Genomic DNA, 27,467 nt, shown 5'->3' with positions numbered 1-27,467 from the left:
GCTGGTCGGCGGCCTATGCTTCATTAGGAGTAACAGGCGTACGTAAGTAAGTTAGTAATATATATCTATATGTTTTCTATTTATTTTTTGAAAATAATTATACATTCACATATTATTTTCACTATATCGATAATGAAGATAAGAAATTACTGTGATAGAAGTATTGTAAATGTGAAAAAAATCGATTTGATTGGTACTTATTTCAGAAAAAAAATGTATCAACGTACAAAGATCTTGTTCAACTAACAAATAGACTCACTTATAACAAGAAATATACAGAAATACTTATGAATTTTCCAGTTGTTTATTGTTAATTTAAAGTTGAAATGTCTCATTAGTTATGTGGTGCGTGCTACTTATATTGATATAAGTAGTATATGACGCGAGTCAGAAATGTAATGTCTGGCAGCAGAAGATGGGGAAGATCAGGAAAGAAAGTGCGGAAATAGAAAGCAATTAGTATGGAAATGCAAGAACAATGAAGTTCGAGACAATTATTGAACGTTTTGCAAATTAATTATTATAGTATGATTTTTCTATTTTACCAAGTAACTCGGTTGTCCTCACCTGTGTTCTCTTTCACTACAGTTATGTTGTTTTAGAGAGTAATTTCAACTGAACTGTATTACTTCTGGATATTTTTTTCCCTTTATATGAACGGAAAATCAATTTGTACATTATTATATGACACAATCAATTACATTCTTTCAAAATTAAATCACCAGGAACTAAAAAACTAAATAAATAAATGAATTCAATAATCTGAATGTAATTCAATTATATAGTACATTTTAAGTAATATTTTTAAGATATTTCTCTTCCAGATATTTAGTTAAAATGTTATTTTATGTTTAACACTTATTTTGATCACATAATTACCATTATGCATAACCTACTAGCTTATAATGGACATTTTTACGAAATGAAAGATCCAATGTCTAAAATAATCAATTCTTCTGAAATCCGGAATATTCATTGATATAACTTGCCTACATATTATATATTTATGAAGAATATAAGTTCCCTTTAACGTACATTTCATACCTGTAGATAATATCAAACAGTATAAGTGTATCTTGTTTCTAGTATTCAAAGTTTAAGTGGATATCAATATAATAAGATTCACTGATTATCATATATGCACCCTTGTAACCGTATAATAAAAATTTCAACGGTATTTGAAATTAGAAGACAATATGAAGAGGCAACTACAATTTATTTGAGGATAATGAATAACACAAAATTATAAACATATCAAACGAATTTGAATTTGAAGCAGAGGGGAATATGTATATGCGAGTAATTACATAGACAAATTTATAGTCAAATCACATGAGGGCATAGCAAAGCAAACCAAAGCAAAAGCTAATAATCAGATTTCAGTACATATATACATGGGGAGGAGGATGAATCATCGAGTGATATCTAAGCAATCACCATTTTATCTAGATTCTGTCATGTAATCTAGTGATCATAACGGTACAAAGAAATATGCAAATTGTTACTGTTCTAATAACATTGTCTGCTAAGTAAGTGAATAACAAAAGGGGTTAACCAAAATTTACCATAGTCTGGATTGTTTGTCCGACAGTTGCCATAACATATATACTCGAAGAACATTAGATCTTTCTGACATACATTTCATGACTGTGGATAATACCAAACATCATAAGTGTTTCTTGATTCTAATATTCAAAGTTTAAGTGAATATCGATTATAATAATAGTTATTGATTATCGTATTACTTACTTACGCCTGTTACTCCCAGTGGAGCATAGGCCACCGACAAGCATTCTCCAACCCACACCAAAATGGGCTTTCTTTTCTAGTTCTATCCAATTCTCGTTCATTCTTCTCATTGTCTGTCTTCACATCTCAGCGTAATGGATTCTTTGGTTTTCCTCTCCTGCCTTGACATTGAGGATTCCATGTGAGAGTTGGCGTTGTGACACAGTTGGGTGCTTTCCTCAATGTGTGTCCTATCCACTTCCAACGCTTCTTCTTGATTTCTTCTTCCACTGAGATCTGGTTTGTTTTCTCCCACAGTAGGTTGTTGTTGCTAATAGTGTCTGGTCAGCGGATCAGAAGTATTTCGCATAGATAACTGTTAATAAACACTTGTATCTTCTGGATGATGGCTTTGTAGTTCTCCAGGTTTCCAACCCATACAGTAGAACTGTCTTGACATTTGTATTGAAAATTCTGACCTTGGTGTTGCTTGACATTTGTTTTAAGTTCCGGATGTTCTTCAGTTGTAGGTATGCTGCTCTTGCTTTGCCGATCCGCGTTTCCACTTCTACATCAGATCCATCGTGTTCATCAATGATGCTGCTCAGATATGTAAGTGTTTTTGCATCTTCCAAGGCTTCTGCGTCAAGTGTGATTTGATTGTTGTATGCTGTGTTGTATCGGAGAATCTTGCTTTTCCCTTTGTGTATATTGAGACCAAATGCTGCTGAGGGTACTGCTACACTGGTCGTGTTCTCATGCATTTGTTGTTGTGTGTGCGATAGAAGAGCCAGATCATCTGCGAAGTCCAAATCGTCCAGCTGTTTCCTATCATATGGGTACATAATAATAATAATCTAACACGATTATCAACAATAAATAACATCAACACCAACTTATACACCTTAATGCATTATTAAAAACTCACATCTAAATATACATACCTTAAAATGAAAATTATGTAAAAGCTATCTTCCATTTTTATCTTAAATTTAACATAAACTACTACTTTTTCTTTCTCACACTTAAAACGTGTTTACTTTGATCAAATAAAAAAAAGAAAAGGGAAAAGAAAAATAAGGCTAAATGATAAATCTTAACAACGACAAAAAAACAAAACAAAAACAACAGGTTGCTCAATTAACATATTTCCTGTTTAAATGATCGGCATTACATTAGATTTAATTATAAAAATGACTTCGATTTTATATATTGCTTACATAAAACAAAAAATGATTATCATTAATTATTACACAATTCTAAGATAAAGCTATTTTCCTTTATTACTATTCTTTCTCTTTCCCTTACTCACTATAATTTACTGTAAAACTAAGAAAAATAAATGTATTGCCATAAAATTAAATAGTTTTTCATTCATTTATTAACATATTTTCATTAAAATAAAACATTTCCTTGTAAAGTAAATGCGAAAAAATAAAATACAAAACAAATAAACTATAAGCTTTGTATATATATTCAATGAGTTTCGCAAAAATCGTTAAAAAAATATCAGTCTAAGTAGGTTCAAAAGGTATTACATGGAGTTCTAGTGAGAAGTAATGACTAATGAAGTTCAACTGGGTTTGTTATAAAATAGTATCTCATTGAAGATATTGGTGGATATAAGGTTCAATTTTGTGGATTAGTTGAAGTCAGATGCTAGCTCAGTGGTCTAGATGTGAAGCGTTCGCGCGTGAGATCGATAGGTTCTAGGTTCGAATCTCGCATTGTAGGATCGTGTATATGCACTGCTGAGGAGTCCAAAGTATACAATATAATTTTAAGGAATTTTATTTGTTGTATTTCGATGTAGATTTTAAAGTTATTTAAAGTGTTTTTTTAATTAATTGACTGAGACAATTTCTAATAAATAATTCATTACATCATGCATTTGATTAACTTGCAGTTGGAACATTGAAAAAATGGACAAAAAATAAAACCTGGTAATCAGTTAGAAACGAACAATATGTAAGTTACTTGAAATTTTTCAGTTCAATGTGTTTTTATGATTGAATTCATGAGTCAACTGAGGCTAAACAACCATGGAAAATCTGAAAGCACTAGACTAATGTTTCATCCTAGTATGCGACTCCTCAGCAGTGCGTATTCACGATGTCGTCCTGTGAGGTTCGAATCTAGGACCTATCAGTCTCAGTGGTCTAGAGGTGAAGTGTTCATACGAAAGACTAATAGGTCCCATTGGGTCGGAAACCTAATCCCGTAGGAAAAAATCATGCTTAAAAAAATGCCATCCAGGTTAAACAATGTACAATAGGTGGCAATCTGAAACTTATAATAAGTTCTTCTCTCCCATATGTCCAACAATACTAATAAATGTATGTATCGTTACCATGGTCTGACTTGATAATTTCGAATAAATTGAGGATTGGGTAGATTGGTATAAATAAATAATATATGTATTATATCCCAATGGTACAACAGAACTCCAAAGAATCTTAAAACAACATAGAATTTAAGTATATTACAAAACGACGAACACACTTCGAAATACTTTAATTCACTTAAAAGAAAAATCCCCTTCATGTCAACACAGAACTGTGTCTACAAATTAGGTTTTCTCGATTGTGATGCCTTCTATATTGGACAGATATCTCGCGAATACTTGATTCGGGCCAAAGAACATATTTGGTACTCAAAGAAACCACCTATTAATCCCGTAGAACTAGATAGACTTCAAATTAAATCGGCAATAGAAGTTCACGCCATTTTCAACGATCACTAAATCGATTTCGAAAATGTTGAAATATTACAAAAAGCTTTTTCCAATTATAAGGAAATGAGAGTAGCTGAAGGTTTTCATATAATGCTTAATCCTACAGTTCTCAACAGAAAAGAAGGCCTTACCATACATCCTACTTAGACTATCTATCCTAGCCACCTAGTCTGGTCCCCAGTTCACACTTATATTACAAATTAAACTCTATCGTTTCTCACCATAAAGGTCACACATTTTTCACCATTAATAGTGCATACGTACACACACACAAATTTACATACATGTCGCTTATGAAACACATTGACCGAAATGATATGACATTGATTTGTTCAGACCTGTTTCTTGATTGATCATATAATATTCTTGTTATTTCGTTGTACTATTTAGACTTGGATTAATTTTAATTTGGTTATTTATTTATTCTCTGAAGAAGTGGCTTACACTAGGTCACGAAACGTCAGAAAATCTAATTTTTCTACTCGTTGGAATATTACAAATATATTATTTATTAATACTAATAAATGTTTTAAATGTTGTTCATGAAAGTATTCATCATGTCTACTAACATTCTGTAGATATTATCTCATCAACCAATAATGGGAACTAGATTAATCAAAAAGTAACATTCCTTTAGATTATATGAAAGTTTGATAACATCCAATTTCAAGTCAACAAATACCTTGCAACAAAACAATATACGTCATTTGTCTCATATAGCGAAATGATATATAAATTATGTTCATTTTGTTTTATCACTTTCAATAAACGCGTTATCTGTCAGCGTTACATTTGAAATCGCCGGCTTTCAAGTTCTTCAAACAATATTTCAATAAATCAGACTGTATTCTGTCTGATAAATAATACCAAAGAAAGAAACAAATATAAAGTTAAACACGCAAATGCTTGTTCACTCTTCATATTTTTTTGTGTCAACTTAAAGGAATAAAAATCTTGCTTTTGGACTCAGTAGGCCTTGAGCATAGGGTTATTGTGAAGATTATCAGACGTTGTTGAGATAAAGAAAGAACGTAAGTTAGACAATTCTTGAAAACTAACTGTCTGTTAAGGCGTAGTTATAATAATAACGTCAGTCGATAACTCAGTAAATCTATAGATAATATTTCTATTTACTAAAAATGAGCATTCACAGATTATCTTAATGTAGCCTGGCATTTGAGACGATTACATGGAAATAAAATTTAATTACCATACATAATGATACGGAAGACTGACATTCGTCAATGATAATGTCAGTTAATATATTTCTGGTGCATAGGAAGGCTGGACAACTGTTTTGGCGCAGTTCGAGGATTTTTAACGCATGCACCGTCGACCAATCCAGTCCTCAAACTCAAGAGTCTCAGTTATCTAAACAGAAAATCTTAGTTATTAGGTTATAAATGAATGGTCTAATAATTCAGTATTAGAAAAGTGGTTATTGCCAAAGTCTTCCCGTTAATATCGATCCCTGACAAAAAATTAGCTTTATCTACATTTTATTAAACTTTCATCTAAACGCGAGAATATTTTTGCAATAATTAGAAAGTTGTATTCTTAGTGAACACTAGATTTGTATTAAAAGTCACGATTGACATGATAATCATGTTAATAGTAACTTCAAGTAGACATATAGAGCATGAAACTGATAAAGCTGTTTTTCAACTGAAATGTACAGTAAATTTAGACTGAAAGATTCAAAATAAAATAATTGAATTTATAAGACACAATTTTTCTAAGTTAGTAGATTTGTAGTGAACAGAACACGGGTTGGGACAATCAGATGTATTCGACACAAAATCACAGCATTTGTTAACAAAATGTAACAGTCATAAAGTAAATGCTTGATTTGCAAAATGTCCATCGATTGTCTTAAAATGACAATCGACTTCATTGTTGTTGCATTGTCATACAAATTGCATTTTGTTTTCATTCTTTACTGTTCGATCTTCTTGTCTCTTTGCTTCCAGACTACTACTACTACTACTTATGTCAATATAAGTAGCACACACCACAGAATAGCTGTGCATAACATTGTGTTGACCAGAAAAGTTAAGATTTGAATTTGAAACAACGCAATATTTTTCATTTGTACATTTAACAGTTAAAACAACTCACTTATACATTGTTCATTTTCATTGGTTTTATTTGTTGAAAAATAATTTAAATTTGTTTGTTATGTTAAGTAATAGTTACCCATGGATACTCATAGGATACACTGATAACTGACGAAATTCACAATGTCGTTGCACCTTAAACTTTTAAAAAAACTTGTGTTTATTGCATCATTGAGCTTTTATTTCAACGATCTTTCAAATTAGTAATTTTATTTTATCAACTGAGCTCTATTCATTTTATTCCTATCAGTGTTTAGTCACTACGTAGTCACCTGTTTCTGGCTGTTTGAACTGTTGCCACAATCAATGTTCTAGAATTTTCTTTTACACAAGGCACATGCATACAATAGTCAGTCTATTAGATTTATTCAAATCCTTGCTATATTATACTAATGTGTCTTTAATATAACTTTCAACCAAACACTTTCATGTAAGTAATTTGATCCCACTATGTAATTATGATTTTTAAATATCACAGGTTTTAAGCAGCTGATGAGAACCAACTATATAAAATGAGTTAATGCTATTCTGCTAGAATCTTTGTTCTTGCTCTTTTCAAAATTGTTTTCCATATAGTTATTAAGGCTAACAGTGTTGCGTTGAATAAAATAGTTTATTATTGCCAATATACCAGAAAAATTTACAAATTAAGCAAGGAAATATTCCTTCGTGGTTGAATTTTATAACAGATCTACAATCATCATCACGACTAAACAAGTGAATATTAAATAAACGTCAATTAAATAATTATCAGAATGAGGATTTATGGAGGTTGTAGTAATTTTATCAGTTGAATTCATGAGTTGATCTAAGCTAGTGACTGGCTCCAAGATGATTTCCTGAAGTTATATTGAGAAACTGAAACCAGTGGAGTTCAATCCGTGTTTAAGTAGAGATGGGTATCCACCTCATACGATAGATAAATGTCTGCGCAGTCGTTCATGGATCGATAGTAGTTAAATATTAAAACCGCTGAATGTCGGCTCAGTGGCTTAGATGTCAAGGATTTGCGCGCGAGACCAAAGGTCCTGGGTGTCCACTGCTGAGAAGCCTCATACTAAGATGAAACGGCCGTCCACTGCTTTCAGTTTTTCAATATTGGTTTAACATCAATCGATTCATGATCCCAATCAGAACACTTTAAATACTCCTAAGCTGACTAAAAAAATTAACATTCGTAGCATTAGTTAGTTACCTTTCATTATATATTTAACTTAAAGTGAAATATTCTATGTTAAGTCTATTATTGTTCAAAATTTAGTTATCTGTAAAGAAATTGTAAACTCGTTATGTTACTATCATTATAACAACTGGATGAAATACATGAAGAATAAAAATTCAATAGTTGAGATCATGAGTTAATTGAAGCTAGACCATCATAGAAAACCTGGAAACACTGGACTCATGATTTCAACCATTGAAATTAATAGAATATTCACAAGCACCCCTTCTGTTGTTATTAAAAATTTAGTTCATTTATTTTTAAAAAAATCAGCATTGAATAGATTGAAAATAAGTTTAAAGGTTAACTGTAGACAAACTTTTTATTGAATATTGAAGTAAATAACCGTTCATAATATGTTCTTAATTGAAACATAGAAAAAATAGTTGAAATATGGAATGGATACCGGCTCAGTGGTCCAGTAGTTTAAGCGTTCGTGCGCGAGACTGAAGATCATGGGTTCGAATCCGGCAAGCGGGATCATGGATGCGCACTGCTGAATAGTCCCACAATAGGACGAAACGGCCGTCCAGTGTTTACAGGTTTCCAACGGTGATCTAACATCAATCGGTTCATGATCTCAATCAAAAATATGGAGTGATTCAGAAAATGAATAGTTGAGTAGAATCGTTACTTTTTATTATCATTATTATCAGATATACGTTTCAACCTGGCTATGAATACATCAGTGTTCATCCAAAGATTATTGAACAGCCTCTTTCAAATATTATGTTGAATATCGTGATCCAATAGTTACAATCAAAATAATTATATTTTTGTGTAAATCTAAAATTGTATCTTTGGTATGGGTGCCTGAAAGAAATCATCAAACCATCCATACAAAATTTATTATATAATTAAACCTATATTTACATAACCGATATCATTTACAATCAGCAAGCAAGAACAGTGTTGTGATTTTTCAGTAATTCAAAGAAAAACCCTGAACTAAACTTATTTGTTTCCAAAACATGTAAGTGAATAATTAAACAGCATCAAGTGAATACACTAATCTACTATGTTAATTATAATCCTTACGCTGAATGAGTGATAGTGTTAACTAATAATTAATTGTACTACGTTTGTTGACAACAAAGGAACAAATAAAAAGTTGATATTCAGCGGGAATTTGGTACCTGTCAATAGTTGATTTACTCAATAAACATACAATTATGCAAATCATGATAAATAACAAACCTTTTTTTTAACTAAATTTATCAATCATTCGTTACTAATAAATACTTCCATATTATAAGGACAAACCAAATGAGTTTTTATCTATTTCATTTGAAACTATTACTGATATACTCATATCTACACGAAAGATACATATTTATATAAGAAGTTACATCAACTTTCTGGTTAGTATCTTATAGGTATAGGTATCGTATTAATAATGGACAATAATTATGAAATAACTTGAAGATACTTTGTATATTGTCTTCACAATCAAATAAGCACTGGAGATAAAACTTAAAATCAAGATTCTCTTTCTAATCATTCAATATAAATTAGGTTTAAATTAGAAATATTGTGACACATTTATTAAATAACGATATACTTTTCCCCATTTTTGGACTATACTTCTTTTAATGAATGCTACCATCAATGGAAAAGTAAATGTAAAATGTTTTAAAAGTGCAATTCAGAGTATAAAAACCAAATACATTAATCATTAAACTACAACTACTTACGTCAGTATACAATATAATAATTTTTCCCTTTGGTTGATGAATACCATTTCTTTTATTCTAATATTAATAAACCAATTATTCAAGTGAATGAAAATAGTCTCTTTCAGTGATTTCCCCTTTCTATACTATCCTTGTTAATACTATTATCACTATGTTTTATTCTACTCCATTTTCTTCATTTCTTTTCTATCTCTCTAAATTTGTTCAGAATATTTATAGATGAATAATTTTCAATTATCTCGGGAAAAAAATGTTTTTTTCTTGTTCTTAACATTCTTCAACTGTTTTTGATTAAAGATACCCTAAGAATGTAACTAGTATCAACATTGGCAAATAAAAACTTACTCCATTTTCTTGAATTATATATATATATATATATATATATGATGGTTGGGTGATTGGTTATGTTGTTCAATAAATGAAAAGTCGTTAAGTGGTATAGTGATCATTGAATACTTTTAATCTTATTCGTTTCTATAAAAATACACTGTACTATTTGCTTTTCTTTCAAAGTGTAAGTTGTTTCTTAACTTAGCTTTTGTTGCACTTAGTTGTGTATGTTTTCAGTTATTGAAGCTTCTTAACTCCCCAGAGAATTGTAATGAATATTTCGTACGATATATGTATCAATATGTCTGCAATCAGTTGAAATAATACCCGAGTGTTATATCTGGTCATATGTAATCATCTGTGTCTACAATGCAAATGATAAGAAAATAACCATACAATTTACACAGGGATTTCGATTAACAATTGTCTATGAAATATTTTAAGAAATTGTACATTCTGTCAACATTATACGACAATGAACTATAGACTTTAGTTGATAGTTTTAAAGTTAGTGTCGCCATAAATTAAAATGGAAGAAAAATGGGTTTTTCTTATCTGCTCAAATGTTTTCTTCTTTTTTTTGGGGGGGGGAGATTGTCAATATTATAAACATAAATGCTGAATATTTGTCATAACAATAACTTAACGATGAAATTGTCCAACGGATTAAAACCGAATAAAGTTTATTTTAAATTTAATCTTTTAGGTAAATATGACAAGTAGTGAATAAGTTTCATACTATAGATGGATTTATCCAGTAAATAAATAAATAACTAAACTAAAATAAACTATCATATATGTTGAAACTAGAAAATGATTATCTTTTAGGAATTCATTTTTATTATTCACATATTCATATAACTTTTCTAAATTCAATCATGGCAAGACTATAATTTATGGATGAATCAATCAAGTATAAAATAATAGGTCTTTGATTTTGACGCGAAAATCATTCATACATTTGTCTAAATAAAGTTCATGATGAAAACCCTAAATCTAATTTTTAACCTTAATCATCAACTATAAATTATAATTCTAATTCCTCACACTGGTTTATAATCCTTATTTGGTTATGGTTATTAGGTGGACCCTTTCAAGGTCACTTCAGCGTTAGCCAAAAGTCGTCCATAAATTATAGTCTCATCTCAGTCATTTGAATTACTCAAATATTTTTATAGTTTATTCAAAAATTCCAAACATTTTAGCATCACAATCTCTGCTTCTATGATGAATTCATAATGGTCAACATTTATCTTTGACAAAAATGACTGATATATCTGAATATAAACATGTATTCAATATATAAGCAAAGATGAATAGTGGCTAGCAATAAAATCCAGTTTGATGCCTATTTCGTCCTATTTGAAACTCATCAGCCGAAACGAAACTGTAAACAGAAAGTTTATCAAACTGAATAGCTATCAGTAATGTAAACATCCACTAGTATATTTTAGAAAATAATTAGTATTACAAATGAACTTTTCTACTTCACAGTATTTTCAGCTTTATAATACCTGTCCAAAATAATTATTATCAATGATTGCAATCAAGCATTACCATTAAATAGTTTATAGAATAATATGGATTGCATAGCTAATGATGTATTCAACAGTTATTTGTTTACTGGTGGTTTATCGCTAAATAAAGAATGAATAATTAGTATATAAAATGGATACCTCTCATTTAAAGTAACCATAATTAATTAATTAAGATCTTTAACATGAAGTATAAAATTTACTAAGGAAAATCATATAAATATCAGTTTATTAAAATGAACATTTAGAAAACAGGAAAGTACACTAGAAATGTCAAATATAATCCTATAAGTCAATATTACTGTTGACTATTAAAAAGTAGTACACTATTTATATATAGTTCAACTGTCGCCAGTGTATTAGTGGTAGAGTATATTTTCACTATGGTAATTCTAGGTTTACAAGGTGACGAGAAAATAACAAATAAATACTTTGAGACAATCCATATATTTATACATTTATTTACAAATTTAATTTTGTTTCAGTTGCCTACCAATTTGTTTCATAATTATGTTCCTTGATATCATTCTATTAGTGAACAAAAAAAAGAAGAAGAAAAAGAAGAAAAACACAACAAAAACAAAACAACAACTGATAAGAAGATTTATTCAAATAAATGCATAAAACCATCAATATAACATTTATTGGTATCCGGTATAAGATTGAAATTAGTTTCTTCATAATTCTATAAATTAAAAAATGTATTGAATCTGATGATAATTCATATTTGAAAGGAAGAAAGAAAGAGAACAAAATCTATACATAAGCATAATACAATATGGTATAGAAAATGTAAAAATACATGAAATAAGTATAAATATGCAAAGGTAATAATCTTGTCTCTAAAGATTTGCCAGTATTATCATTGAAGGTATCATACAGTTCTTTTGGTTCAGTTTTAATGTCTAAAAATTATTTTTTTAAAAACATGATAAAAATGAGTAAATATATGAATTGAAAAATTAAAATTTTATAAAACACCTATTTTATATATTTACAATTGATTGATCATTGGGTAATGATCAATGCTTAGATTAAATTCTATCGACCAAGTTGTGATGTGACCACTAGTCTAGGTGACTCCACATTATGTGCCTTGTGTTGAAATAAGATGATGATTAGAGGTAGTTTACAGGAAACCGTGGACTTAGGTTCCATGTAACTTGACATTCGTCAGTAAAGTGTACCTGTATTATTCCTGAGGGAATTGATGCTCTCTGATGGAGTTGATCCCGCGTCACCTTTCTAAACAGTCACAGACGTTACCACTGGGCTATCCGGGACGTGGATGTCCTCCTGTTAGACTGAGATTTATTCACGATTGATTGATCAGTGGGTGGTGATCAATGACACGTCAGTGGCGATCCGGGATAGCGCAGTGGTAATGTCTCTGACTGTAAAGCTGGATGACACGGGATCAAATTCATCGGGGAGCAACAGTTCCCTTAACATTGCAGGTACACCTTGCTCATGAGTGCCAAATTGCATAACATCTACATCCAGGGTTTCCTGTCGACTACTTCCAATAATCATGTTATCTGTCTTACAAATGAGTTATAGGGATTGTTGTTATTTACCAGCGAGCTATAAAATTTCCACTACACCTAAATAGTTTATATGTATGGTTGTTGTTTTCAATCTCTTGTGGTTCTCGATGTTAAACTTTTAAAAGCGGCAGTATATATCGATTTCAGTCCTTGTTGATTTCAAAAGCAAGTGATACCTGAAGTCCGATTGATACAAATAAATCCATATAAGTCCTTGATTCTACTCAATGGTTCAGTTCTGTTAAAAGCAGTCAAGATATTTGCTTTATTTATTATTAGTTAGTTATGCATGATTATTCTCAGTTGAAAGATTTTAGATGAAATAATTTGTTTAATCTTACCTTATTTTCAGTGATACCACATCAGACAGCTTTTTGTCTTGAAAAACGCTAAAATTGTTAAATATTTAATTAATAATGGATAGAAAAGAATCTTCATATAAATACTTTCAGCTTAAAATTCTGAGACAAATGTAAAACATAAAATAACTAAGCATAATAAACTATATAACAAGAACTTTCTTACTTGTTTTCTGTAAATCCAATGAACTCTCTTCTAATGATTCTAAGTTAGTCCCAGGAACTTTACGACAAGTCCAAATGCCTGAATTATTTTTTGTTAATCGTCCAATTTTCAATCTACTCATTTGGGTTGTTCGATTAATCCATTTGGTTTGTATATCCACGTATAATTCTTTTAATTTTAAATAATTGTCTAAATTTAAATGTTTTTTTATATTAGTAAATAACCTACTTTCTAATTTCGGATATATTCTATATCCATTATAATACCAATGAATAGATGATGTTGTAGTTGGATGATGAAATTGAACAAGACATGTTAAATGATGGTTTTGACCAGGATTATTAAAGATATGAACACCTAAATACCATTAACAATGAAAAACAACAGCATAATAATAATAATGAAAGAAGAAGTTGTGCAAAAATGGACGTATTGGATTTTTCTACTTTTTCTCTTTGCTAGCCGTTATTCAAACGCACTGAAATATGTCTTACCATTTCTTGAAATAATAATAATATCTTTAACGTTGGTATAAATAAAATGCTAAATGTAATGTTCAACCAAATGTTTTTAAGCCATTTACCTAAGAATCTGCTAAATTGTAAGATTTGAATACTTGATTTCTGTGGAATGCAATAACCTTGTAAACAATATGAAATCTCTTGTCGACATTTTTTAAAAAGACTCCATTTTATAAGTTCATGGTAATCATTCTTTCTGAATATTATGGAAGTCAGTTAAATAATTACAGTAATGTTAAGATTCATAATGACGCGGTATTATTAATTAAATTTCTTATCAAAAAAGGTTAATCTGAACGATTTTCATTTTGAACTGTAGATTATTGTGTGATAAACTTCTTCACTAAGAAATCTCCTATCCAAGTATAATAGTGTTAATCTTCTGAAATGACTGAACATATTACCGTTTTCTTAGAAGATATATATGTACACATGGTTCCCTTTATTATCTTAAAGAGAGCAAGAACGATGATTGGTGCAGAATAATATGAATTCATTTTATTTCGTTAGGTTCTCATCAGCTGCATACAACCTGAAATATTTGAAAATCAACGTGATTAACAAACAATCTAACTCCACCCTTTTGAAATTTGCAGAACCAAAAGCAATTAAACGTCTAAAACCAGATCTTTGTATACAAAAATAGACAGTAATAAATTTTTCTTTGCCCTGGTAACATTACCCTTCTTTTTTATTTTTTTATTTTTATTTATTACGTCATTCATTATTTCAACTCTTTCTGAAGTTTAAATTACATCATTGTCATTTTTCTTTATTTCATAACTGACTGATCTCAGTTCACATCTCTCTTTATAACCACTGATATATTTCCAGTTGATTAATTACACAATTTTCTACTGTTTGTTAACTTCAAGAGTTCTAATCACTATTCCAATGTTCTGCAAGTTTCCCTGACAAACTTTATTTATAGGAAACAAAATTTTTATGACCTTATTAACTCTATTGAATTAGCAAAAGCCAACTGTGGGAAAGAACAAACCAGATCTCAGAGGAGGAAGAAATTAGGAAGAAGCGCTGGAAGTGGATAGGACACACATTGAGGAAAGCACCCAACTGCGTCACAAGACAAGCCGTCATATGGAATCCTCAAGACCAAAGGAAAAGAGGAAGACCAAAGAACACATTAATCCGGGAAATGGAGATAGACATGAGAAGAATGAACAAGAATTGGATGGAATTAGAAAAGAAGGATCAGGACAGAGTGGGCTGGAGAATGCTGGTCGGCGGCCTATGCTCCATTAGGAGTAACAGGCGTAAGTAAGTAAGTAACTCTATTGAAGTCTTCGTTACATCATGATACACATATATTGATCTTTCATCACCCTCGTATGTATCAGTATGTCAATATCTGTATTAACGTTGATTTTCAAATATTTTAGGTTGTAAGCAGCTGATGAGAACCTAATGAAATATAATGAATTCATACTATTCTGCACCAATCTTCGTTCTTGCTCTCATTAAGATATATACGTGTAATTAAAAAAAAGTAGCTTTTTTGTGTGAGATTCGTTGATTACTAACAAGGTTTGAATAGGTTCAACTTCACTGTAAATATAATATTTTTTTGATGCTTATTAGAATTATGCTTTTAACAGCTAAAACACGATTTGTTCCGATCATCTTAAACATAGTTTCTTATAATATTGAAATACTACTAGATCTTTTTAAACCATAGGTCAAAACGACAAGTTATTTATGGTTCCTGTCTTTTTATTTCTTTTAAAACGATAGCAGCTATGCTACAAACAATTTGCATGATGGTTAATTTTGGTTAACCCCTTTTGTTATTCACTTACTTAGCAGACAATGTTATTAGAACAGTAACAATTCGCATATTTCTTTGTACCGTTATGATCACTAGATTACATGACAGAATCTAGATAAAATGGTGATTGCTTAGATATCACTCGATGATTCATCCTCCTCCCCATGTATATATGTACTGAAATCTGATTATTAGCTTTTGCTTTGGTTTGCTTTGCTATGCCCTCATGTGATTTGACTATAAATTTGTCTATGTAATTACTCGCATATACATATTCCCCTCTGCTTCAAATTCAAATTCGTTTGATATGTTTATAATTTTGTGTTATTCATTATCCTCAAATAAATTGTAGTTGCCTCTTCATATTGTCTTCTAATTTCAAATACCGTTGAAATTTATATGATAACGATTACAAGAGTGATTGATTAATCAAAGTAAAACCACTACAAAACTTCTGATGAATAAAGCCTATCGTATTTTGCAACAACAAAACAACAACAAAAAAACTGATCGAAACAATTACAACAATTTGTTTACCTACCGATTATGCAAGTAAATTTATAAATTAGATTAGCTTAATGAAGATTAATAACGTTATAATAATACAAATTACATGACTGATTTGTTAGTGTATTTAATAAAATAAATAAAATAACTTTGGTAATAATTTAAGTAGTATAGAAATAAAGAAAAAAACTGGTAAATAATATAAAGTTTTCATTATTGTATAAAGTAAGCATATTTAAAACCTTTAAAGTATAAAGTCTGTGTACAATATTGTGTTGTTTTAATGTTGCAATTTAATTTCAAATTAATTTTATTCACAGAAGGGGTTTTGTGGATATTTTAGTAAGTTCAGTAGTTGAATTTATGAGTCAATTGAAGCTAGACCACCATGGAAAACCTGGAAGCACTGGACGGCCGTTTCTTCCTATTACGGGACTCCTCAGCAATGTGCATCCACGATCTCACCCCCCACAAGTTTCGAACCCAGAACCTATCAGTTTAGTGCGCTTAACCATACTAGAACGAAACGGCCATCCAGTGCTTCCAGGTTTTCCGTGGTGGCTTAGCTTCAATTGAGTCATGGTTTAAACTAATTTTATCCATTTGAATTATAGGTTAATGAATGGATTATGTATGATGAAGTTATCTTTCATAAATGTAATTAGATATTAATATAAAATTTGATATAAGGAAAATACTTAAATCCTCCAAAAAATTTCATAATAGTTACGAATTAGTGAAGCGTAACTAAGTAATAAATAAAATCAAATTGATATGTTAATAATGGGTATGTGAAGATTGTTGAGTTTTTAATTAGGATCATGTTGTACCACTATTGAAAACCTGGAACTACTAAATAAACGTTTTGGGATTTCTTAATAATGCGTATCCATGATCCTATAGGTGAGATTCGAACCTAGAACCTTTGATCTCTTGTACAAACGATTAACTTTTAGACTACTGAGCTGGAATTCAACGGTGCTAATATACTTCCAAATTTTCAACAGTGATCTAATATTGATCAATTCATGATCTCAAACAACTAGATAGTTATCAAACAATACTTAATAATTTACTCTTTAGTGAAGATTTTATTTCTGTCTAAGAATAAACTAAACAAACTTAAACGTGTCCATAATTTCAATCAAGAATAACAATTTTATATAAATCATATCAATCTGGACTTAGTTAACAATATCAAAATGATATAAATCACCTCTGTCTTTATTTACCTTAATTCTGGACAAATCACAATAAATTTACTTAATCATTCATCAAATTATCATTATTATTATCATTATTCTCTTCTACTAATATCATACTGAATGTTTGTCTTGTTATTCAGTAAATCATTTAGATGATATTAGAGAATAATTTGAAGTGTATTCTTGAATGAAATTAATATTGTCTTACAAATTTATCTTTATAGTATCATATTCTCAATCCAATATAAGAGTTTTAATATATATATATATACCTCTATCAATACTACTTATATAATCATTTAAATACTATATTATCTTATAACTTCATAAATTATAATTTCATTTTAATATTATTGGAAGTTTGTAATTGGAAAATGTAAACTAAACAATCTTAACTATTGTCGCTATTCACGTTATATTGTAATTTGATAATAATAATGTTTATATATAACCCTATTCAATAGTCCTTTTGAAGTGTTCTAAAGTTATGATTATTATTGTTATTTTAAAATTACTACTACTAATACTACTTAATTTCTTTTAGTTAAAATAGTTAAATGTTATTTTCTCTATAATTGACACAAGTAAATACCAATCTGTGATAATAATGTAAAGAAGTACATAACTTGTAGTCCCATAATTGTTGTCTAATGATTTATACGTCTATTATTGAAGTATCTAATAGTTTCATATAATGAATGATATCTTGGATTTTCAAAAAATGAATACAAAATTCATTGGATTTGAGTTCAGGTGATTATTTTTCTCCAATCATTTATCTTAATACTAAAGGTTAATAAATTCACTTGATGTTGTTATACTGGTATCTTTTTATTGTTATTTAGGAATACAGTTGATAAGCCATTTGTTGGCGTATGTGCATCCTGTGCTGCTTGTCTCGATAATAGCTTAACTCTGAGATGCAGGTATATCCAGCTGACGAGTCCCAGGTAGGACGAAACGCGTGTCAAACTGGATTCCACTACTAGACACTATCTGTCTCTGCTTAAAAATCTTTTTACCTAAGGCTACATCGAGGCAATCCGCACAGGATGCACATATGCCATCAAGAAACTGAACAATTGCAATCCTAAATAACAATAAGAAGATACAAGTAAAACAACACCAAGTGAACTTAAGCTTCACTACATTGTACAAGCAGGTGGCTATCAGGACTCAGTAGCTAAAGATAATGTGATGGCGTTTGAAGCGAACAGTACTGAGTCCGAGTCTCGGAGTGAACATCAACTCTGGGATGCAGGCATGTCTAGCTGACGAGTCCCAAACTGGACGAAACGCACATCAAACTAGATCCCACTGCTAGATACTACCCATCTTTACTAAAGGTTATTGCTTAGGTAATGTAGCTTACAAATTTTATATGTATCATTTGTGAAGGCTTTATGTTAACCATTATTGAAACACCATTTTTCAATAGAAAACATACTAAAGTTAAGTGATTTTCTATTTATACCTGATAATGGTTTCAATTTAGAAGTAAAATGTGCAATAACACTTTTTTGAAATCTTTATATCTACCTCCTTAGGTAAACATGAATGGTAATAATGCTACAGTGTTCGTTTATAGTATTTTACATGAATCTTAAATCTTAATAAAGATCTGTGACATAATCTGATTTCTAATACATCTCACGTTCGCCTCATTTAATTCACTGTGTAAATTATATTGAAACAAGCATGGCATATCATTAAAAAAAAAAGTGAACAACAAGAAAATTTTCTATAAATTCTATCGTTACTAAACTCTACATTTTAAAGTTTTTAAACAATCACTATTGAAATAAAGCAAGATGGACGAGATTTGCATAACAGTATGAATTTTATATAATTCAAGGCTTCTCATCAGTTAAGAACGGCCTGAATCTACAATAGTAACATTTTCATAACATCATGAACTGATCAATGATAGACAACCATTGGAAACTCGGAAGCATAGGACGGCCGTTAAGTCCCAGTATAAGACTTCTCAGCAGGGCATATCCACAATCTTTTGCGCGATCGCTTAATCTCTAGATAAAAAAAACTGATATTCAAAAGAGTTAATGTCTAACTTAAGTCATTCCTTCCGTTGCTTCCACGTTTTAAATGGAGGTCTTACTTAGATTGGTATATGACTTTAATAAAATTTAACAATCTTAATAATCCCATACTGATAATACTAATATTGGAACATCATAAGAAACGAGAAAAGGGAACAATATATTTACCATAACAGATGAGACTGACTAGTTATTATATCAGAAGTTTTTGTGGACACTATAGTTGAGATCATGAGACAATTGATTCTATATCACTATTGAAAACCTGGAATCACTGAATATTAATCACTGATATTATTCAACATATGCTAACTAGTGACAAGTGGAGTTCAACCGGGTCTATTGTGAGATAGTAAGTTGCTGAAAGCAATGCTGGACGGTGGCTCAATTTGGCGGATTGGTTTAAGTTACACAGTAACATCGTTGGATACCGACTCAATGGTCTAAAGGCTAAGCATCCGCGCGTGAGACCGATAGGTCCTGGTCTCGCATGGCAGGATCATGTATGCACATTTCTAAGGAGTCGTGTACTAGGACGAAACGGCTGTTCGATGGTTCCAGATTTTCCATGGTGATCTAGCTTCAATTGACTCATGATCTCAACTATTGAAATTAATATTTATATATTGAAGATAAAGTCATGCAAAGAAACGATGAGTGAATACTTTATATTTATAACAAAACTATAATCTGTTCATAGTTTCCTTGAAAAAATATCCAAAAGGTAACTTTAAAAACTTCCTTAACTATTTTTGTAACCATTGTATTTAGTATGCCAAGTGTTAAGTGGACATATTATAATGCAGTATTAGAAAACAATCGGTATTTGAACATTTATTCAACATTCAACAGTGTGATCAGAAAAAAACAGAAAAATCAGAAGTTGAAAAAAATAAATCATCTTACTTTTTTGTTTACTTGATGCTCTCCATAATGTATTTTGTACTATTTCATCTTTGACATATTCATCATTTAATTTTGTCATATCCGGTTCATTCTTCTGAGCTAAATTTGTTTGTTTGTTTTTGGTTAAAGATTCATATATAGACAATTGGACCGGTCAGTTTGATTTTCAAGTGTCATAGGTGAACAGAAATAAATCCGATTAGCGTTTGATGCATAAATTGGAAAAAATAATAATAAACAGTATAAATACATAAACTAGGAAAATGTTTTTTATAAATTTCTGATTAGAACCAGTTTAACGTTGGTTCCAATGAGAATATCTTTTTTTCAAAAGTAACAAGATGTAGTCAAATCGAATTGTCTGTTGTATAAATTTAAATATTTGCAAGTTATAAACTTATCTGATTCTTCATTCTTCTTTACAAAGGCCGAACATAACTTAAACATTTACGTTTTTGATTAAGATCACGAACTGACTGATGTTAGACCACCATTGAAAAGCTGGAAGCACTGGACAACCGTTTCGTCATAGTATAGGATTCCTGAAAAGTCCAAATCCACGATCCCACACGCAGGTTTCGAACCCAAGGACTTCGGTCGCACGCGCGAATACATAACCTCTAGGTCACTGAGTCGGCATCCAATAGTGTTGATGTCTAACTTCATTCAACCCACAAAATTGCGCAATCATCTTCCATTGCACTGAGGTAGATACCTATTTCCACCTTATTTGGATTAACTTCACTAGAACTCCGAGAATTCCCTCACGAAGCTAGTCACTAGTGAGCACACTGTGGAGGATTTTCATAATAGGATGAAACGGCCTCTCAGTTCTTCCAAGTTTTCAATGGTGGTCAGACATTCAGAATTCAATATATGTTTACCACCACTTTATTAGTTTTTACTAAGTTGTCTTATAATGATAACTGTTTCCACTTATAATATTATTAAAAAGCTTTAATTTTAAAGGTTTTGGTTATTCTATTTTTAAAGAAAAATTTGTTATAGCTTCATTTAAGTTTCCTTAAAATAACATCAATCTTATCTTGATTATCATAAGGATATGAGTACGTAAGATATTTGTCTTTTGTTTATACTCTCTAATCTCAGTCTTCTTGCACAAAAATTATATATATATACAATACAATACAATATATATATATATATACAACATCACTATGTGCTTATCAAGTGTGTGAACAAAATAAAATAATATAACATGTGATTACGTATATTTTATGCCTACAGTGGCTGTATAGAGTATGAATAAACTAATTTAGCAGCCATAAATATTAGACGTAATACTATGGTAAAATAAATCTTTCAAAAAAGTAGTTGATAGACATGATAACATACCAATAACTTTGAGGTAGAAAAATTTTTCTTTTATGGTGGCTAGATTAATTTGACAAATATATGTTCCACTATCAGTTTCAGTAACATGAAAGATCATCAGTGTCCAAGATCCAGGATCGGTACGATCAATTTCATAACGAGGAAGTGATATTTCATTACCTACTGTTAGTGGTGTCGGCAAATCCTCTTTCCACCATGACATCTATAAAAATATTAACATTTTAATTAAACATCAGTTAGTGGTTAGTGGACACAAACAATAAAAAAGTTTTAAAACATGACATTTACAGTTAAGTAACTTTATGAGTGGTATATGCAAAATTTCATATTGAATTAGTTTAAACAAGATCATATTTTATTTTACTTATGCTGCAACTCAATATTTCTATGCCGGTAATTCATAGTTATCCATATAGAAAACATATAACCAACTTGAATGAATAGAAAAATTAAGTAATAATCTATTTCTAGTATGTAAAATATTTAATATCAAAAGAAATTTAAAGATAAATGAATAGAAGTCCTTTTCGTACAGTTGCTCAAGATATCGCTTTTCAATAGAATGTATCTAAACTCTTGTAAATACTGATATCAATATGACCCTCTATCACAGACATAGATAGTACTGTCTGAGTAGTTTGGCTATAGCTGACCTCTCTAAACCTGAAATGATCATACACATTAAACAATTATCAAAGTAGTAGACTAAATTTGATCACCACTAATGACTTAGAAAACACGATTTAATGGTCACTTAGTGTAAAAGGTTTGTTTTTCTGAAAACGGAGAAACTACAAAATTAATCTTTTTCGAAATTATTTTTTACGAAATCAAATAAAAGATGGATATTCTAGAAAACTCTTATTCTTGTATGAATCTAATACCCCTTGGGAACAATATATTTTCTTAAGAAAACAATAATCATTTGTTTACATTTTGTTTACAACATTGTTAGTACTCATTCCTGGAAATTCCATTGAAGTGAATTTTGGTAATTAACGAATTCGGTTTCAAATGAAATACTGCAATTTATTGCGTTACTTCGGTTTTAGAACTGTTTATATGTAGTCAAACATATTGTTCTCAAAACACTCTATGTATAGGTAATAAACTTAATTATTTAGTTTAAAATATGGTGATGGGTTAAGTTATTTAGTTTTAGCATGAGTTTTTTTTAACAGATTGTTGATTAACAATAATGAATCATTCTTTTACCAAGCAAAGAGGAATAGTGACTAGCGTTTCGTCTTATTTGGGACTCGTCAGCTGGATGTACCTGTATTCTAGAGTTGATGCTCACTGTGGGACACAAACCCAGAAACGTCACAGAACGATACAAGCAAACAATACCAAATGAATTCTTACACTAAGTATATTAAATTACTTAAAATACTGTTTCATCATTAAATAGTTTTTCAAACACCAACAGTTTTAACAATTTTTGTTTGCCAAATTCCACTTATTATCACTTGAATTTGAGAAAAAGTTAACTTGGTGAATAAATATGATTTTTTTCCAAAAAATTAAAAAAACTTTGTACACTTAATGAGGATTAAAAACATTTTGTCATTTGAATCATTTATTAGACAATTCAAAATATGACTAACATTTAAATAAATAAGCGATATTTTGCTTATTAACCTCTTTTCATTTCTAATCAAAATAGGAAAGAGAGTAAGAACAAAGATTAGTGAAGAATAATATGAATTCATATTATTCTGTACCGATATTCAATTTTGCTCTCCATAAGATAATAGAGGGAACTATGTGTACAAAACAACTCTCAACCAACAACAAAGTCGGAATTTTTATTACAAAAGTCAAAACAGTTCTAATGTATGGAGCAGAAACTTTGGGATCTATGAAGATACAAGTGTTTATTAACAGTTGTCTACACAAAATACCTCGGATCCTTTGACCAGACACTATTAGCAACAACAACCTACTGTGGGAGAGAACAAACCAGATCTCAGTGGAAGAAGAAATCAAGAAGAAGCGTTGGAAGTGGACAGGACACACATTGAGGATAGCACCCAACTGTGTCACAAGGCAAGCCCTCACATAGAATCCTCAAAGCCAAAGGAGAAGAGGGAAACCAGAGAACACATTACGCTGAGATGTGAAGACAGACAATGAGAAGAATGAACAAGAATGGGATAGAACTAGAAAAGAAAGCCCACTTTAGTGTGTGTTGGAGAATGCTTGTCGGTGGCCTATGCTCCATTGGGAGTAACAGGCACAAGTAAGTAAGTATGTATGTAAAATATGAAAGAATAAATTTTGAAATGATCTAATAATAAACAAATAAAATTGCAATGGTTGAAATCATGAGTCAATTGAAGCTAAACCACCATGGAAAACCTGGAAGTACTGGAAGACTGCTTCGTCCTAGTATGGGACTCCTCAGCAGTGCGCATCCACGATCCCGCCCTCCGCGAGATTCAGACCCAGGAGATATCAACTCACTGAAGACAATGGTATGCAGTGGTGCAGCTTCGTGTATTGGTTGAAGTTAGACATTAACATAGTTGGATGGAGGCTCAGTGGTCTAATGGTTAGGCGCTCGCGCACGGGACTGATAGTTCTTGGGTTCGAATCATGCGGGGGTGGAATCGTGGGTGAGCACTGCTGAAGAGTCCCATACTAGGACGAAACGGCCGTCCAGTGCTTCCAGGTTTTCCATGGTGGTCTAGCTTCAATCGACTCATGAATTCAACTATTGATATTACTAAAATCTCCACAAAACCCCTTCTGAAAATAAAATTGCATTAGATAGAAAACCAAAATAATCACTAGATCAAAAAACTTTACATTAACATAGCTTTACTATTCTTTATTTATTTTTTCACTAGTTGATAACTAGTTACGTTATATTCAATTTCTATTTTATTTAATCCTATTGAAGTTTTACATCTATTTATATTCTGACTAAAACAACTTAATCCTCTCTTCTACCAAAAAAAACAAACACAAATCTGGCTTATATATGTATAAAAGTATTTCAGTTACTTTATAAAATATCTGCTTATATTTAAGTAAGAACACTTTAATTGTTTAATACAATCAGTTGATATGACACTAACTGGTAATAGACAAAAGAAAAAACAGAATGAAAGAGAATTAAAAGAGGAATTTATTTTAACTAATCTATTAAAAACTGCCTTAATAACTATATATATATATATATATATATATATATATATATATATATATATATATATATATATATATGAATTAAATACAATAACAATTTTAATCATAATATAGAAGGATTTATTTTAGTAAATAAACGAAATCGAAGTATCAGTATGAAGTTGTGGAGATTATTGAGTTTTTGATTAAGATCATGAATTGATTAAAGCTAGAACACTATTGAAAATCTTGAAGCACTGAACAGCCATTTCGTCTTAGACTGGGATTCCTCAGAAGTCCAAATCTACGATCCTACACGCAGGTTTCGAACACATGACTTTCAGTTTTGCGTGCGAATACATAACCTCCAAACCACTGAGCCAGCATCCAATAGTGTCAATGTTTAACTTCATTCTATCCAAAAAATTGTGCCATTATCTTCCACTGTACTGAGGTAAATACCTATTTCTACCTGGATTAACTTCACTGGTCATGACTTCTCACTAGAACTCCGAGAATTCCCTCACGAAGCTAGTCACTAGTGAGCATATGTTAATTATTAGTATGGGATTGTGTAGTGTATTATATGATTTCTGGTATCCTATTTTCTATGCAATGGCTTGATCTATTTAAATTTAATATCATTTTGGAATTCATCAGTTACAAATAATGATTGACACTGACTGACATGAGTTTAAACGAAATTTGATTTTTATTTTATAGGTAATTTCAGGATTGCTTTTTTAGGATTCAGTACAGTATTCAGTGTTTCAACGTATTTAAAATACGTTTTCTTTTTTACATGAAAAATTTTCAAGTTATTTGAACATATCATTAAAAAAATATTTCTCTCTTATATTCACTTAGGAAGCATTACTTTTAACCAGGTCTATATCATGCACTTTTAATCAAACAATGTATACTTGATGAGGTGTTGTATACCATTTCAATAAATAACCAACGTCATGTACAAGTGAATAATCAAACCTCTGACGAAACGTTTCATAGAAGACCAGTTGAACAATCATTACACATTACTTCTCAGTGAGATAGTAACTCAGTGATGACAATGGTGGATGTGTTGCTCAATTTCGTTGACTAGTTGAAGTTAGATTTTAACACCGTTGGATGCCGTCTCAGTGGTCTAGTGGTTAAGCGCTCGCGCGTGAAACTTATAAGTCCTGGGCTCGAATCTCGCGAGGCGGATTGGTGGATGCGTACTGTCGAGGAGTCCCATAATAGGATGAAACGGCCGTTCAGTGCTTGCAGGTTTTCCATGATGGTCTAGCTTCAATTGACTCATTATCTCAACTATTGATATATATGAGATGCTTATTAGCAAATACATTTGGAATAGTAATTTTCTAATTAAACCTGTTTCTTTCAAAAGTAGAACAATTTAGAAGCCACCTATATGAATTTTATATATCATACAATATGAAATATTATAGATATTTCTTTTCATAGAAAATATTATTTAATTATTCTTCATGAGCAAGTAGTATTATGTCATGTGTGAAGCTATCTGAATAATTAAGTTTATTTTGACTAATAAAGATATTAGAATATTCGTCTGTACATGAAATGACCCAGTTTGACCTAAAGAAAAATAATAATATATGCAAGCAGAGCAGATGATTACATCCTTACCTTGTTGATTAATAAGACAATAATGTGTTTTTCACTTCATTTTATTTCTCTATATTAAAAGGGATATGTAATGTTATCATAAACATGATAATATTTAAGTGTTATTATGCAGAAGTGCTACTTATTCTAATTCATGACTTCATGAATATAGACTATCGTTTATATATTTATATCTGTATATATAATGATTATACTTATGTATATATGTATATACACTACAGAGATGTAATTAAGTTATGTTATAGTATGTAAAGACTAATTATCTTATTAAATCAGGTCATTTCATATATATTATCATACTTCCTGTTTGATAATTATTTATCAGAATAATGCTGTTAATTAAATTGTAAGAAAATAATTTCCCTAATATTTCTAAAATAATATTTTTCTTTGTTTTATGTAACACCTTTAAATTAATTTAATTTTAATACTTGAATTCATGAGTCCATTGAAGCTAAACCACCACCGTGGAAAACCTCGAAGCACTGAACGGCCGTTTCATCCTAGTATAGGACTCCTTAGTAGTACGCATTCATGATACCACCTCGCGAGACTCAAACACAGAACCTATCAGTTTTGCGCGTGAACGCTTCATCTCTAGACCACTGAGCCGGCCGGCATCTAACAGCATTAATGTCTAACTTCAACTAATCCACGAAATTGCTTCATGTTCAACATTGTCTTCAGTGAGTTACTATCTCAAAACAGACCCAAATGAATTCCACTGGACACTGCTTCTCACCAGAACTCCAGGAAAAAACTCTTGGAGATAGTCATTAGTGAGCATATAATTATAATCAGAGAGGGACTTTGTGAATATCTCGCGAGGCGGGATCGTGAATGCGCACTGCTGAGCAGTTCCATACTATAACGAAATTACCGTCCAGTGCTTGCAGGTTTTCCATGGTGGTC

The 27,467-nt window shown here is 30.6% G+C and overlaps 2 protein-coding genes across 3 annotated transcripts in view; both read right to left on the bottom strand.

The window, feature by feature from the left end:
• Positions 1-852: 852 nt before the first annotated feature.
• Positions 853-2,762, bottom strand: LAMC1_22 (Laminin subunit gamma-1). The gene has a single exon (XM_051208674.1). It carries the CDS (start codon positions 2,571-2,573, stop codon positions 2,082-2,084), a length of 492 nt encoding a protein of 163 aa, XP_051071728.1. The 5' UTR covers positions 2,574-2,762; the 3' UTR covers positions 853-2,081.
• A 7,299-nt stretch (positions 2,763-10,061) lies between these two features.
• MS3_00003778 (uncharacterized protein) overlaps positions 10,062-27,467 on the bottom strand; it is a gene marked incomplete at its 5' end in the record, with an annotated part of 57,014 nt that continues 39,608 nt past the window's right edge. The window contains 6 exons of one of the 2 annotated variants that reach the window (XM_051211641.1): positions 10,062-10,189; positions 11,854-12,265; positions 13,433-13,621; positions 13,661-13,789; positions 20,418-20,516; positions 21,774-21,975. In XM_051211641.1, coding sequence (XP_051071726.1) covers positions 12,117-12,265; positions 13,433-13,621; positions 13,661-13,789; positions 20,418-20,516; positions 21,774-21,975 — 768 coding nt within the window. In that variant the 3' untranslated portion in view covers positions 10,062-10,189; positions 11,854-12,116. Of the gene's footprint in view, positions 10,190-11,586; positions 12,266-13,248; positions 13,622-13,660; positions 13,790-20,417; positions 20,517-21,773; positions 21,976-27,467 lie in introns of those variants that run through there. The other variant, XM_051211642.1, reaches the window with a different exon arrangement.

Source organism: Schistosoma haematobium, chromosome ZW (genome assembly GCF_000699445.3).
Source record: "Schistosoma haematobium chromosome ZW, whole genome shotgun sequence".
Classification (NCBI taxonomy): Eukaryota; Metazoa; Platyhelminthes; class Trematoda; order Strigeidida; family Schistosomatidae; genus Schistosoma; species Schistosoma haematobium.
Note: the sequence above shows the minus strand (reverse complement) of the source record. Positions and strands in the feature narration are given on the sequence as shown.

What these genes read in the sequence shown, in the direction of transcription:
- LAMC1_22 (XM_051208674.1), bottom strand. Translation starts at nt 2,573, where the DNA reads ATGTACCCATATGATAGGAAACAGCTGGACGATTTGGACTTCGCAGAT.